Below are 14554 nucleotides of genomic sequence, written 5' to 3' on the forward strand. Positions count from 1 at the left end.
AGTGGTCTGTTATTAGGAGCTAGTTCATTTTTCTGTCTTATAAGCCAAGCTGTATGCTTTAAGACATGTTGGATTTTGCAATCCATAGAAGAATTAGAAGCAAACAGATGCATCCAAGAGGAAAACCATCACTTGTGGGTAGCATTGAGATCTAGTGATAGGTTAATGTGCTAGTTAGGGCTGAAAACCAAAGATCACATATTTACGATTATAATGGGGTACTTGCTCTATGGTTTCTGATTTGGAAATATTGCTCATAAATCTCTCTTCCCACCTCTAATCTCTAGTTCTGCTCTTAGCAGAGAATATATATTTAGATTTTTGATCCTTGGCATCCAGTTCTTAAGGGACCAATTGCTAGTTTGGCATATTAGTGTTCTCAATTAGGTCTCCTGACTTTTTCACCCCAGTCTCCAAAAGAAGTATCTGAGTCCTTCCATCGAAACTGGATCCCATCCTTCTCATCTCCTCCATTTTCCTACATGTCCCATGGCCAACAGTCTCTGCCACTCTCATACCCCATGGGATCCATGATTGAAGGGTCCAACTCCTGACTTCGGCTCAGGTCATAACCCATGGGATCATGACCTGAGCTGAAGTCAGGTGTTGGACCCTTCACTGACTGAGCCACCGAGGGGCCCCAACCCCTCTTCTAATGATGCCCTGGAATGATTTTGAGAAAGAACTTGAGGTTCTTCACATCAACTCTTCAAATCCTGAGCACAGGAACAGTGATAACATCTGGGTGCAGAAAGCTTAGTGCCATTGTGGCCAGAGAGTGTTTCCTGCTAAATCTAGGGAGAACGGCCCCTCTGGGAGGCACGCTCCAGTTCTGCATCCGACTAAGGAGTAATGACAGCTTTGCATTTGGAAAATATCCCTGTAATGACATCAGGAGTCTTAAAAACTGCCTTTGGGGAACATATAAATTAGTGTTGTGATTAGATACACAGTACCTTAAGTACAAAGAGGAAGACTTTTTTTTTTTTATTCTTTTAAAATCCACCTAATGAATAGCAGGGCTAGAATGACCTTTGCTGAGGAGATGTTATAGTAGTGACACTTGGCATCATTTTAAATATTGACTTCAAGGTCAATTTTGATCTGTTCAACTGTGATTTATTATAGATAATGTCAGGAGGTTCGCAGTGTGAGATCACCTTCATCTAGGGTTTCTCAAATATATATGAGAAAAGCTGGAGGCAAACCACTTCTCTTTTGTGCATATTCACAAGGTGCACTAGCCTAGCAAAGACTTTAAGAAGTCCCAGAGTGAAATAATTTGTAAACTTCTTTATTCCCATAAACTATTTGGTAATAAAACCCTTTATGCACCAAGTCTATTAATACCCTAGAGAACTATGGTTCAGAGGACACATCCTGGATAAGAATGTTGCTTCCATTTATCCATGCAAGTTGAGCAATTTATTTATAAACAAATAATTTGTTCCCCTAAATATTTCATGTATTCATTATACATGAATGGGAGACAGTAGTCTCCCCACTCATCATAGGGGCTACGTTCCAACAGCCCCAGTGGATACCTAAAATCACAGATGTTACCAAACCCTATATATGCTGTTTTTTCCCTTTACATACATACCTATACTAAAGTTTAAAGAGAAATAAGGCACAGGAAGGTATTAGCAAGAATAAAAAATTTATAACACCATTCTGTTGATTTAAGATGACAAAACACCTATGTGATGACATGAAGTGAGGTAAATGACATAGGCATTATGGTGTAGGGGTAGGTAAGCTGTTATTGACCTTCCAATGATATGGTGGGGGGATCATTTGCTTCTATACCACAGTTGACCACAGGTAATCAAGATCACAGAAGAAGGAACCACAGATAAGGGGAGACTACTGTATTACAAGCCAATAGCCTAATATGCCATTATATTATAAACCAATAACACACAATATAATAAATAGATGAAATATTTAGGGGGACCGATCATGGTAATGCTGTTATCTAATATCATCTATAATTGAATATTTACATTCACACCTTTAAAAGGCCAGTTACTCAAAAATACATTTTTTAAAAGATTTTATTTATCTATTTGAGATAAAGTGAGAGTGAGAGAGAGCATGAGCAGGGGAGGAGGAGGTGCAGGGGAGAGGGAGAAGCTGGCTTTCCACTGAACAGGGACCCCAATACAGGGCTTGATCCCAGGAACCCAGGATCATGACCTGAGCCAAAGGCAGACGCTTAACTGACTGAGCCACCAAGGTGCCCCCAAAATACATTTCTTTATAAGTTAAAGTTATGTTGCTGGTGCCCTTCAGTCCTTATTTTCCAGTGGCTCTTTCCCCAGTAACCTCTTGAGAAACTTCTGACAGGAACCTGAGGATCACCTATTGGTCACTGACATTTTCTTGTTACACCTTATTCAAAAAGGTATCAACCAAATTAAACCAAAAAAACTCTTTGTCACAATCATCTTCAGATGCTGGGTGGTCCAAGCGATCTCTCCCTTACAGGTTCTTTCAAAATGCTATTAGGAACGCCCAGGTGGTAGAGTTTGTTGAGTTTCTGACTCTTGGTTTCAGCTCAGGTCGTGATCGCAGGGTTGTGAGATCAAGTCCCACACAGAGCTCCATGCTGAGCATAGCATCTGCTTGAGATTCTCACTCCCTCTCCCTCTGCATTTACCCCTCATGCTCTCTCTCTCTTTCAAATAAATAGATCTTTTTAAAAAATGCTATTGGGGTGCCTGGGTGACTCAGTCAGTTAAGTGTCTGCTTTCAGCTCAGGTCATAGTCCCAGGGTCCTGGAATCAAGTTCCGAGTCAGGCTCCCTGCTTCTCATTCTCCCTCTGCCTCTCCCTCTGCCTGCCACTCCATCTGCTTATACTCTGTCTCCCTCTTGCTCTGTCAAATAAATAAATAAAATATTAAAAATAAAAATTTAAAAATGCTATTAATCTCTCAGAAGTTCTAGATCAGAGTGTTGTCTTCCTGCCACACGTTGGGCTCTAGGGAAAAAGTACTCAAATACACATGAATACAACACACTCTGATCACTTCCAGATAAATATGTACTTATAAATATTTACTGATATAGTGCAAAGAGACTACTTAAGTCTGAGAGCATGTGGAAGGAATAATAAAAAAGGTTGATGTTATGCAGGGAATTTTCTTACTCCTTTTTTAAGAAAGAGGAAACTGAAGCAGAGAGTTTGGAGAATAGTCAGGTAAAAAGATGGGAATAAGCCCCGACTCTGGCTTCCTTTGGGGTCACATACGTGCTGTAATTTGACTCTGGTCTCGGTGTGTTTTGCTTCAATTTTCAGGAGAGTCGGTTGGGTGAACTCCCCTGCTTGGGGTTGGCTGGATCTTGTGTCAGCTCCTCTTATCGAATTAGCTATGGCTGGAGGGGGCAGTCAGGACCGTGAAGGACAAACCTGGGTGACCGTGCCTACCTCTTCAGTATATGCTTTGAGTTCCTACCAAAAGAAAATTCTTCATGGCTTTCTGAGAAGGTGGTATAGGCTGTACAGGCTTGCTCCAATCTATTTTTTTTTTAAGATTTTATGTATTCATTTGAGAGAGAGAGAGAGAACGAGCAGGCAAGAATGGGAAAGGAGCAGAGGGAGAGGGAAAAGCAGACTCCTGCTGAGCAGGGAGCCTGATGTAGAGCTCTATCTTGGGACCCCGGGCCATGACCCAAGCCCAAGGCAGACACTGAATAGACTGAGCCACCCAGGTGCCCCTAGCCCTGCTCAAATCTATCTGCCATTCTTAGTAAGTTTGATTTTCATAAGCTTGTCCATAGCTCTATTTTCCAGGCAAGAATGAAAGAGCTGTGTCTTAAATATGGAAGAGTCTGGTAAGGAACTCAAGAGGAATTTTTTTTTTTTTAAATGGGTTCTAAAATTTTAATGTTTGTGGATGAAACTGATCACTTTTCTCTAATAGCCACTATTTTATTCTGAGAATAATTCTATTTCCCCCATTTTCTCAATCATTTGAATTGTTAACTTTGTAAGATGATTGGAAAGTACTAAAGACAGAACATGAAAAAAAATCTGCTAACATTATCCAAATAGTTTATAAAAGATTATTTGTAGACTATCCCCAAATGAAGTTATATTAGGAAAACAAGGGGGAATAAAAACTAAAATATGGTAAATTGCATGTATTAATTAGAACTCTTGGTTACACAGACAGAAGATCAAATAAGATTAACTTAGGTGAACAGTAGAATGTATTACAAAAGTACTAGATATCTCATAGAAACTAAAGATACAAATCAGGAACAGTCAGAATCCAGGGTTTGAACATAATCAGGACTCTCTGATCCTCTGGCTGCTGTCCTTTGGTCAGAAGTCCACTTCTAGACTAACTGAGATGACCGGCTGAGTCGAAGAACTGTATGTATGGAGAGGGGGAGAGTGAATGGGAAGATGGTACTGTTTTCCCAAGAAGTAAAAAGAGTATTTAACAAAACAGAGATGTCCAAATTAAAAAAAAAGAGAGAGAGAAACAAGACAACAAGAGAAAATAGTTTGTTAAGTTCTTGCATATTTAGAAATAAAGTCAGTTTTAAGGTCAAGTATTCTCCTCTATTTTAAGGAAAAACTCCTTCACTCAGGGACATAATTTGAAAGACATACCAACAAATGGTAAACTTTCCATTGTGCAATAGACAGGTTTATTGTGCACTTGGCCTGTTGCGCAATGCTTAATTACCAATATTTATTGTGCATTCCTTATTCACAAAGTACTATTTTAGATACGAGGTGAGAGTTACAAAGATGAATGTATCCCGCCCCCAAGGAGTTCACACTTTAGTTATCTGGAGAAGGAAAACAAACTATAATGACTATGTCATTCTAACATAAGGACCAAACAAGCGGAGTAGCGCAGCAGAAGCATGCTGGGCCCATAACATAAGGACCAAACACTTGTTAAAAAACAAATCCTGAACTCCTATTCAGTCATTTCCCCTAAAAAAGAATTTGTGGTCTTTTTAAAAAAAGAAATGATGCTCTCTACGGTGCATCACCACAATTTGTGGTCTGAACTAAATTTGCAATCTGCTAGATGTCCTCAATCATACCTTGTATACTGATCACATAGACGTACCACCTGTTTTAGTTGAAGACAATCAAGTGAAAATTTTTCCTATGTCTGTTTCTCACTCACCTCTTGGGTAAAGACCAATGAGGAAAAGGGAAAGTAGGTTCGTTTTTACAAGAGATGTAACTGTGCTTTTATTTATTATTATTGCTATTATTTTCAAGTCTGGTTTTTTTAAAGATTTTATTTATTTTTTTGACAGAGTGAGATCAGAAGTAGACAGAGAGGAGATGGGCAGAGAGCACGATGTGGGGCTCGATGCCAGGGCCCTGAGATCATAACCTGAGTTGGAGGCAGAGGCTTAATCCTCTGAGCCACCCAGGTGCTCCTTAAGTCTGGTTTTTAAAAGTCGGGCAATTTGAGAGGATTGAGTTTGGCTGGAGAGCCGGTTTGGAAGGCAGACACCAGCAGGTGGCGCTTGTCTCCTCCGACGGGATTAGAATATTTTACTCCGCCTAGAATCCTGTACGAATTAAGGGCGACTGGGCATGCAGGCCACGCAAGTGACATAGATCATGTCGTACTTTAGTGCCGAGTCCATGAAGTCACCAGTTCCTACCTTCCTGCTCTACCATTTGGAAGACCGGCTCGTCTACCAGCAGGGGTGTGGTTTTTTCCTACCTGTATCCTCATCTCTCCTAGCCAACTTGCTCGTAGTGATGGTCAAGACGGTTATCCGCAGAAATGGAGGCTCTAGGGAGTTGGAGCTCCGTCCTGCGAAGGGAGTGGGGTTTTATCAGTCTTCAGCTGGTCTGCCCTATTCAGATGCTCCGTTGCTGTGTCTGGGCAGAACGTGAATTTGCTTACGCGTCAGTCCCCATGTCCTTTGGGGGCAAGAAGCGGCACGAGGATACTTTGACGGAACCTGTGCGCAGGCTCAAAATGTGCTGAGTTACTGACTAGTTGGGGTCACTGGTTTTCTTACTTCTCTCTGTACCACTCAACTTTGGGGCTTAGCCAACCATAGCCAGCCCCTCTCCCTCATAGGCCAGTGGATTCTGTCCACCATCAAAACTACCCTCTTTTTCAAAGTTCTTCCTTTCTGCCTTTACAGCCCCCCCCCCCCCCCCATCGCTCAGAATATCTTCTGCTCTACTCCTATTTGGCTCTTCGACCTAGGGTCCAGCCGGAGACTATACAGAAGGAGGGCAACCCTACAGTCTGAGGGCTATAGGTTCGCGCTGCTTCTGACTGCATGGGTGACCTCAGACAAGTTGTGTGTGTGTGTGTTTTTTTTTTTTTTTAACTTCCTCTGTAGTCTGGGGAAACAGTTTTTCCGCTCATGGGATCCCTGGATTAATGAGATAATTAATGTAGACACCACTGGTTCATTGCATACGCCCAAATGCCAGGGGTCTGATCCCACAGTGAAAACCTGCCTTTTGGGGAAACTGTGGGTCCAAAAGCCAATACAGTTCGCAGAATTGAGATAACCTGTCACCTCCTCCTGATCTCACTGTATTTTAAACCCCATCTATTGCCTCGCTGGCGTCTTCTCAGACCTTCTAAAACTCTTGTCCCCCCAAATGCCCTGGACAGCAAAAAGAACCCAGAGGTGTTCGGTGTCTATACGAAGGTCACCCCGGTCATAGGGTCCGGCCCCCGACGTATCCCCCAGTCTGCCAGGCTGAGCGCAGCGAAGCCTCGGGGACCCGCCCGGTTCCCTCCCGCGCGGAGGAAGGCTCAGGGCTGGACTGACAGCTTGGGATAGGAGGAGGAGAGAGCAGGCGGCGCCGCGGAGGAGGGGAGAGCCGCTGAGAGGAGGGAGCAAGGGCGGGAGGAGACACATGCGCGCTGCCTGCCGCCGCCGCCGCCGCAGTGCTTAGCTTCCCGGGGACAGGAAACCTTCGAGACCGAGCCGCCACTGCCGCCTCCCCGACTGCCCCCCATTCCGCGCGCCTGCCACACCCTCCTCCCCTTCTTCCAGTATTTTCCGGTGGGGCACTGCAGGGACTCGGCCCGCGCGGCAGTCTCCCCCTCCCGGGGGAAAGCTGTGACCCCCCCCGCAGGAGCGGCGGGGCGGGGTGGGGGGGCCCGGGAGAAGATGGCGACGCCGGGAAGCGAACCCCAACCTTTCGTCCCTGCCCTCTCAGTGGCTACTCTGCACCCACATCATCACCCGCACCACCACCACCATCAGCACCACGGAGGAACCGGAGCCGGCAGCGGGGTCGGGGGAGGCGGCGGCGGCAGTGGCGGCGGCGGCAGCTTCAACCTGCCCTTGAACCGGGGGCTGGAGCGCGCGCTAGAGGAAGCGGCCAATTCCGGGGGGTTGAACCTCAGCGCCAGGAAACTGAAGGAATTTCCCAGGACCGCGGCCCCCGGGCACGACCTCTCGGACACGGTGCAGGCAGGTGAGAAAGGGCCGAGGGGCAGGCAGTGGGTGTGGGTGAGCAGCTGTCGCGCCTTTCCCTCGCCGCGGCCAGTCGGATCCGGCTTCGCGGGGGGTCCTCTGGCGGGTGCTTTCCAGAGTCAGAACACGCGTGGGCGTGGGAGCGGCGGGCGCCGCGGCGGGCAAGGTGGCCCCCGCCTGGGCGAGAGTACCGGGGTGCGCCGGGCCGCGGCGTCCGCGAGCGCGCGAGTCTCCGGCTCCCCGCCCTGCAGCGGCCGCGCCAAGGAAGTGGCGGCCGGGCCGGGAGTCGGGGGCGCGCGGTGCAAGTGGGAGGTTTGGGGCGGCCGTGTCGGCTTCCCGGGCCCCGCGCGGAGCCCGGGGAAACCGAGCGCCGGGTGTGTGCTTCCGACCGGGGCAAAGCCCGGTTCGCGCCAGGCGTCGCCCGTCCGGACGGGGAAGCCGAGACAAAGGTGGCGCGCCCGGGGCCGACCCGAGGGCAGCGGCGTGGAGCAGCTAGGCCCCCTCGCGACATCACCGGGCGGTCGGGCAACTTGATGCGGACTGCGAGGAGGTGCCAGCCTTCCTCGCCTGCGCCTGTGCGAGGGGAGAGTCGCTGCCGTTGTCGCCAATCCGAATGGGCAGCCACTTCGTCGGCTCGGCTCCCGCGTTCTTTGCCTTCAGCGAGCCGCCCACACGGTTCGGTCCTACCGCGGAGGTTCCCTGGTTCTCAGTAACCCGATCTTTGCGGGGGCCCAGGAGGGGACGGCATGGCATATTAAAAGTAATTAAAGCGAGCCGGTTTTCCTGTGTGAACCCGACAAGTTGTAACTCGCGCCAATGAGCAGCCAGCTCTTTCAAGTTATGTCATGTATTGACATATTTCGGAGACGTCTGCTTTCTCTTTGGTAGTTGGGGTTACGGGAGCGGGATCTATAAACAGGAAGGAGGCTGGTGGAACTCGATGTGGGCCTTGGGATCCTTGCAGAACTGCCTTGGTTTCCGACCATCCGGTTCAGCCCCCCCCCCCCCCCCCCGGGGAGGGTTTGTATCTTGGCAAGCGCCCAACATTTCCCAGCGCAGTGGGTGCCCCAATTTGGAACCACTGCCCAGACCTCCTGGCTGTCATCACCTCTTGGGCTGAGTGTCAGACCCCTTGGATACTGGATGGCTCAACTCTCAGCTCCAGATCACCCAGTTTCCTCTCCTGGGGGAAGAGAGGGGGTTGGGCGAGGGAAGCAAGGTTTTTGGAGTTAGGTTTCCAGTGCTTTCTGTTTTCGACTTCAAGTCAGTAAACATGTTTGAGCTTTTTAATGAATATTTAGAAAGAATCCCAAGTTCGCTGGAGGCAAAAAAGGGCGCTTTAGGGTCATTAAACTTTGTGGCTTGGATTAGGGGTAGTCAGGAATCGTCAAAAAGGAGGGAATTTCCAGAGTTGAAGTCTCAGCAGCTGGGGAGTCTCTTGATAGGACCTCTTAGTTACATTTTCTCAAGTGGAAGTTATTCCAAGAATTGCCTGAATCATTAGCTTTAAAAAAAAAAAATCTGTTGCTAAGTTCTACTTCCCTTTTGCCATAGAGAATACCAGGGACTATGGTAAGATTGGGTAGGACTGCGGGAAAGGGAGCTGGTGACGAATTATATATGTTTGCAGGGTCAGTGTTGGTTAGAGGGGTTTGAAAGTTGTTGGTCCACTCAGTGATACAGACGTTTATTCCCAAATTTGAGTGAATTTGGGAATTGGTGGGTCTGCTGTGCTGGCATTTCTTTGAGACCTGTGCTTTTAAAAGCAGGGACCATCTTTTTTCAGTTAAGACCTTGCCACGTGAGGTAAATGCTCCACAATATTCCTTTTCTCCTCTCTTGCTTGGTTGTGGTGAACTTAGGTTGTGAGTTTTGCCAGTTTTTATTTGTGACCCTTCCTTGCATGTGTTTAAGGTTCAGAGAATTCTAACGAATTAAAAGTCAGAATCTTAACATCCCAGTTTCCCAACAAAAAATGCAATATTAGGTATGGGCTAGGGGATGTCACCAATGTTTGTAGAAATGTAGGACGACTTGGAAAAGGTAAAGTGTATTTAAGGTAGCTAGCGATTTCACGGGAAATGTGAGTACCCTGCCGTGTTCCAGAGTGGCTTCTGCAAAACTTCTTTGCTTCAGGTCAAAAGCTGGCTGTAAACCAAATGTATTCTGCCCTTTGTTCTGAAGAAGTAATTACTGATCACTGTTCTTTATTTGGGGGAGCAAAAATCAAAATAAAGCAAGAGTTAAATCACCCCCAGTTTGCACAGTGTTGACGTTTCCTGCATGTGAAGAGTTCTGGCAAAGTGCAGAGTATGAGGAGTAAGACATACATAAAGACAGTGGTTTCTCCTGGTTAATATTTAGTTTAGAGTTTACAGAAGTTTACAGAAAAGCTCTTAAAATCAGAATGGCCCATGAAGATTCTTAAAGACCTGAGATGTAAAGTGCACTTTTTCATAAATTTTGTACAACAGGGAATGACACAGAAAGCTGTTTCTCACTACTCAGTTGTATAATTCAGGCCATTGGGTAAAAGTAAACTCTTCTGGCTGCCACCTGTGCAGACCGCCACTCTTGGGCAATGTAACTTATCTGAACAGAGTTGAAAAGTGAGATGTAAACACAGAAACATAGAGGCCGGGGCCGCTCAGGAAATGTCTAAACTCTATCACAAAGATGCATACATATTTTTCACAGGGTAAAAAAAAAACCCAAAACTCGCAAGCCTTCGCTCATAGTGCCTCAGGCCCAAAGCCTATATTTTGCTCATATTTGAGTCAAACTAATCTTGTCAGGGTCCAGCCTTTTTGAAGGTGAGAAGGTTTGGAAAGAAAGACTGACTTAATGCAGGTGTGGTGGCACAAGTGACACTGAATGGGAGAAGCGTGAAGAAAAGAGCCATGATAAGCCCTTGGTGTGTTCACTTTGCAGGGTGCCAAGTACTTTATCTGCATTTGCCTGCTCATTCCTCACTGGAAGCCTATTCATATCCTCATTTATGTTTGGGGAGGTTGCGGTTAAGAGGTAATAGGCTCAAGGTCATACCCCTACTTAGATGGTGAACCAGTGATCGGACCCTGATGGTTTCACTTTGGCTTTTATGTTCTTGACCATGTTCCTGTGAAGCAGAGAAGAGCTCAAGAGGAGCGGAATCTGAGAGGCTGTTTGGGGGTTCAAGCAACCAACATTCATTCCTCAAGAACGTGCTAAGTGCCAGGCACTGTTTCAGGCACTGGGGATCATCAGAGAATTCCTGTATCCCTTCATATGGAGTTTCCATTCTATCTGGAGGGGGATGGGGAGGGAAAGGAGGAAATTGATTTTGCAGAATGAGTTGGAAGATTTACAGGATAAATATAATACTTTGTTTTAGAAAGACACATGCTGCCTGGATTTAAGGTGACGTGAGGTAGCTTGTAACAACAAGAGCACAAAGGATGAAGCTTAAGAAATAGAAACTGATGCATAAGATTGGGCCTGATAAAAAGAAGTACACATGCATCAAGAAAGCAAACTTTTTTTTTTTTTTTTTTTTAGTGCTGATTTATTAAGTGTGTCATTTTGGGATGAAGAAGTTCAAGGTGGTGTGGAATAAGACTGAGAAAAAGCAAATTGAAAAGAGGAGTAAGAAAAGAGAGTAGAGTGTCTGACTCAGATTGATTGCAGTAGGTGCTAGAAAATAAAAAGGAAGCCCTTGGACTTGATGCACAGACATTTGGTGAGAACCGGTCCCATTAAGGAGAGGGTGGAGGGGCGCCTGGGGGGCTCAGTAGGTTAAGCGTTTGCCTTTGGCTCAGGTCATGATCTCGGGGTCCTGGGATTGAGTCCTGCTCAGCAGGGAGTTTGCTTGTCCTTCTGCTCCACCTCCCTCCATTGTTCTTTCTCTCTCTGTCTCTCAAATAGATAAATATCTTAAAAAAAAAAAAAAGAAAGAAAGAAAGAAAGAAAAGAAAAAAACAAGAAGAGGGAAGAGTGTATCATGGCAGTATCTTTTTGAGGTGGCTGGAAGCAGGAAAGAATGTACAGGAAATGAAGAGCCTACCCAAACAGGAATATAGAAGTCTGGCGCAAAAAAAATGCTCACTGTGGTCCCGTATATACCTGAGTGGAAGCTATAGGAGATTACAAGGTGAAGATAAGATGGGAATGCATGAGAAGGTAAGTAATAGTTCAGGAAGTCCAGGAGCCTCAAAGCAGGTCAAGCTGAGATGCTGAATTGCACAGATAGACAGTGTCTGTGAAATTTAAAAAAGAAAAGGGGTCTTTTCAGTTAAGCTGGCTAGGAAAGACTTTCATAGCATAGGCATAGTTTGGGTCAGATTTTACAGGATGGGTTAGTTTTGGATAGAAGTGCCCAGGAACATTCTGTGGTTGGTAAGATGTTTCTGAGATATAGGTGAGAACCTGATGGCCTGAGATCTGTGAATAAAACAGAAAGAGAGGCATTTAAGCCTGTGCCTCTGGTCAGATCCTGCCTGCCCACTATCACCATGTAATGACGTCATAGAGACTAGGGCTCTTAGGATCTTTTATTTGAGACTCTGGAGATGGCTGAGGCCTGGGACTTGTCAGTCTGTGGGACTAACACCCGAGTCTGTCTGAGCTAGCTCCCTCAAATGTCTATGCAGATTCAAAGAATCTTCTTGGAGATTTGTGGGCAGGCTTATCTGCTGAATGCTGACTTTCCCCACCCCATTCCCATCCTATAGCAGGGATCCTTGGGATGTTAGCAGTCTTTAGTCATCAGAATTCATACAGAACTTGATAAAGTAATCTATGTGTTCTCAAAAACATATTCTGTTCCATAAACTGAGAGTTTTCATTACAAATGTGATGAAACTTTTGAAATCATGTGCCTCCTTAAAACTTATGTTCTTTTATAGTGATACTTAGTTTTAGATTATTTTTCTGCTATTGAATTAAATTTGTTAATTATTGCCATGCCTATCATTTATTATGGTCATTAATATGTAAATGTCTACATTTATGACATGTATCATCAGTCCTTTCCTATACATAAATGATCAGTCACAGCCTTTCCTTCCTATTTTTTTTAAAGATTTTTTATTTCTTTGACAGACAGAGATCACAAGTAGGCAGAGGCAGCCAGAGAGAGAGGAAGAAGCAGGCTCCCCGCTGAGCAGAGAGGCCGATGTGGGGCTCCATCCCAGCACCCTGGGATCATGACCTGAGCGGAAGGCAGAGGCTTTAACCCACTGAGCCACCCAGGCACCCCCTTTCCTTCCTATTGTTATTTTTTCTTCTGTTGATCAATTCATAAGGTGTAGAAGACTTCTAAGGTGTAGAAGACTTCTAATGGTGAAAGCTTTTAGAATATCGAAAACTCAGTATACATGGTGGCTCAGGGTCCTGTCTAGATCTGCTTCATCTGTGTGTCTGTGTATAGCAGAAGCTGTCTCCACAAACACCCTGCTATTCTCAGTGCTTGCACTGTGGGCTGCTCTTTATTGAAGAGGCAGGAGCACACTAATCAAGTCTCTAGAATAATAGCATACAATTATAGGCCACAAAACCTCTGGGAATTTTTGGCCTGTGCTGGTTTATAAAGAAACAGCCCAGGGTTTGACCTTCATCATTGGGATGATTCTTCTGGATTGTTTGTCGGTCACTGCGACATCTTAAATTTGGTTTTTGGTGAGTGAAGGTCATTAAGCCACAATTTGGCAGATCCCAAATTTAAAATTTTTAATTTAAATTATTGATTCAAAAAAATTTCGAGTTCCCTTGCAAACTTAAATTTTTTCATGCTGTGGTTTAGTAACTCTGGTGGCAAGCATTTGAAAGGTAGATCCCTTTTGAAGTCTGTTAATCTTTTTTTTTTTTTTTTTTTAAAGATTTTATTTATTTATTGACCAGAGAGAGAGAGAGATCACAAGTAGGCAGAGAGGCAGGCAGAGAGAGAGGGGGAAGCAGGCTCCTTGCTGAGCAGAGAGCCCGATGCGGGGCTCGATCCCAGGACCCTGGGATCATGACCTGAGCCAAAGGCAGAGGCCTAACCCACTGAGCCACCCAGGCGTCCCTGAAGTCTGTCAATCTTGATCAATTCACAGGTCAGTGTCCTTTTACTGTTGTTCTTCTGATGTGTAGGGAGACTTTTTCTATCCTGTTATTCAACTTCATCATTACTTGTTTTTAAACATAAGTTTTTCCCCTCTTTGTGTGTACTTTTCTATTTTTTCCTTTATATCTATCCATATAAACATACATAAGTACAAAATATGCAAAATAGAGAAATGTACATAAAAGTATAGATAGGTAGGAGGATAGTTAGGTGACAGATAGTTAGATAAGTAGATGTTTTGCATTTAGAGGGCCGGCATTTATTCTTTTACTTTCTCTCCTGAGTCACTACCAGGCATAGACAGAGTATATTTTTCCAGAGACTTGGTAATTTAAATGATAGAAATGCTATTAATTCTACTTAAGGTGGCTGTGGGTTCATCAGTCTGACCACATAACTTGCACTCTTATCTAAGCCTCACAAAGACCTGTTTGTGATGCTACTTTCCAGATTTGGTTTAGTTCTTTGGAAAATTAGGATTCTGTCTTACAGAGACATCAGGGAAACTGCCCTGGGTTGAGATTTGGTAAGGTCCCGGATTTGTGAACAATTTCAGTGATTGAGTCAGTTGTTGGGATTAAGGTAATTTGGGGTTAATTGCAGTGATTATTTCAAGGTATTATAATAATCTATCATAAAAGGTTTAAGGATCTAAGGCACAAAACCCAACTATATTTACATATTTGATGCCTTCATTTATGTGTAACCTATAGGAAGCCTAGAGGCTTCTGTTACTGATACTCTTGGTTTTTGTTGGTGCTGTTTCATGAAAATTAATTCTAGAATTTACAGTTACTCTATTTCATAAAGATTTTTTTTTTCTATATGATATGAATTGTTTAACCAAAAGGGAAAAAAAAAGGTCAGAATTCTAAGTAAGCCTTAGTTCAGGAAAACTAGGTCTACGCATGGAGACAAGCTTGAAGCACGCCTATGTTTTCTTCATCTTAATTGAAGAGTTCAGTAGTCTTGCTTCCATCTACTATAGTAAGAAGTCATGCATTTGGAAACCATCTGTTCCCACAAAG

At 44.8% G+C, this 14554-nt stretch overlaps 1 protein-coding gene across 4 annotated transcripts in view; it reads left to right on the forward strand.

The window, feature by feature from the left end:
- Positions 1–6828: 6828 nt before the first annotated feature.
- Positions 6829–14554, forward strand: part of LRCH1 (leucine rich repeats and calponin homology domain containing 1) — a 201253-nt gene continuing 193527 nt past the window's right edge. The window contains exon 1 of one of the 4 annotated variants that reach the window (XM_059144225.1): positions 6829–7445. In XM_059144225.1, coding sequence (XP_059000208.1) covers positions 7136–7445 — 310 coding nt within the window. In that variant the 5' untranslated portion in view covers positions 6829–7135. The remainder of the gene's footprint in view (positions 7446–14554) is intronic. The other 3 variants (XM_059144227.1, XM_059144226.1, XM_059144228.1) reach the window with 3 other exon arrangements.

This window comes from Mustela lutreola, chromosome 13, assembly GCF_030435805.1.
Source record: "Mustela lutreola isolate mMusLut2 chromosome 13, mMusLut2.pri, whole genome shotgun sequence".
Classification (NCBI taxonomy): domain Eukaryota; kingdom Metazoa; phylum Chordata; class Mammalia; order Carnivora; family Mustelidae; genus Mustela; species Mustela lutreola.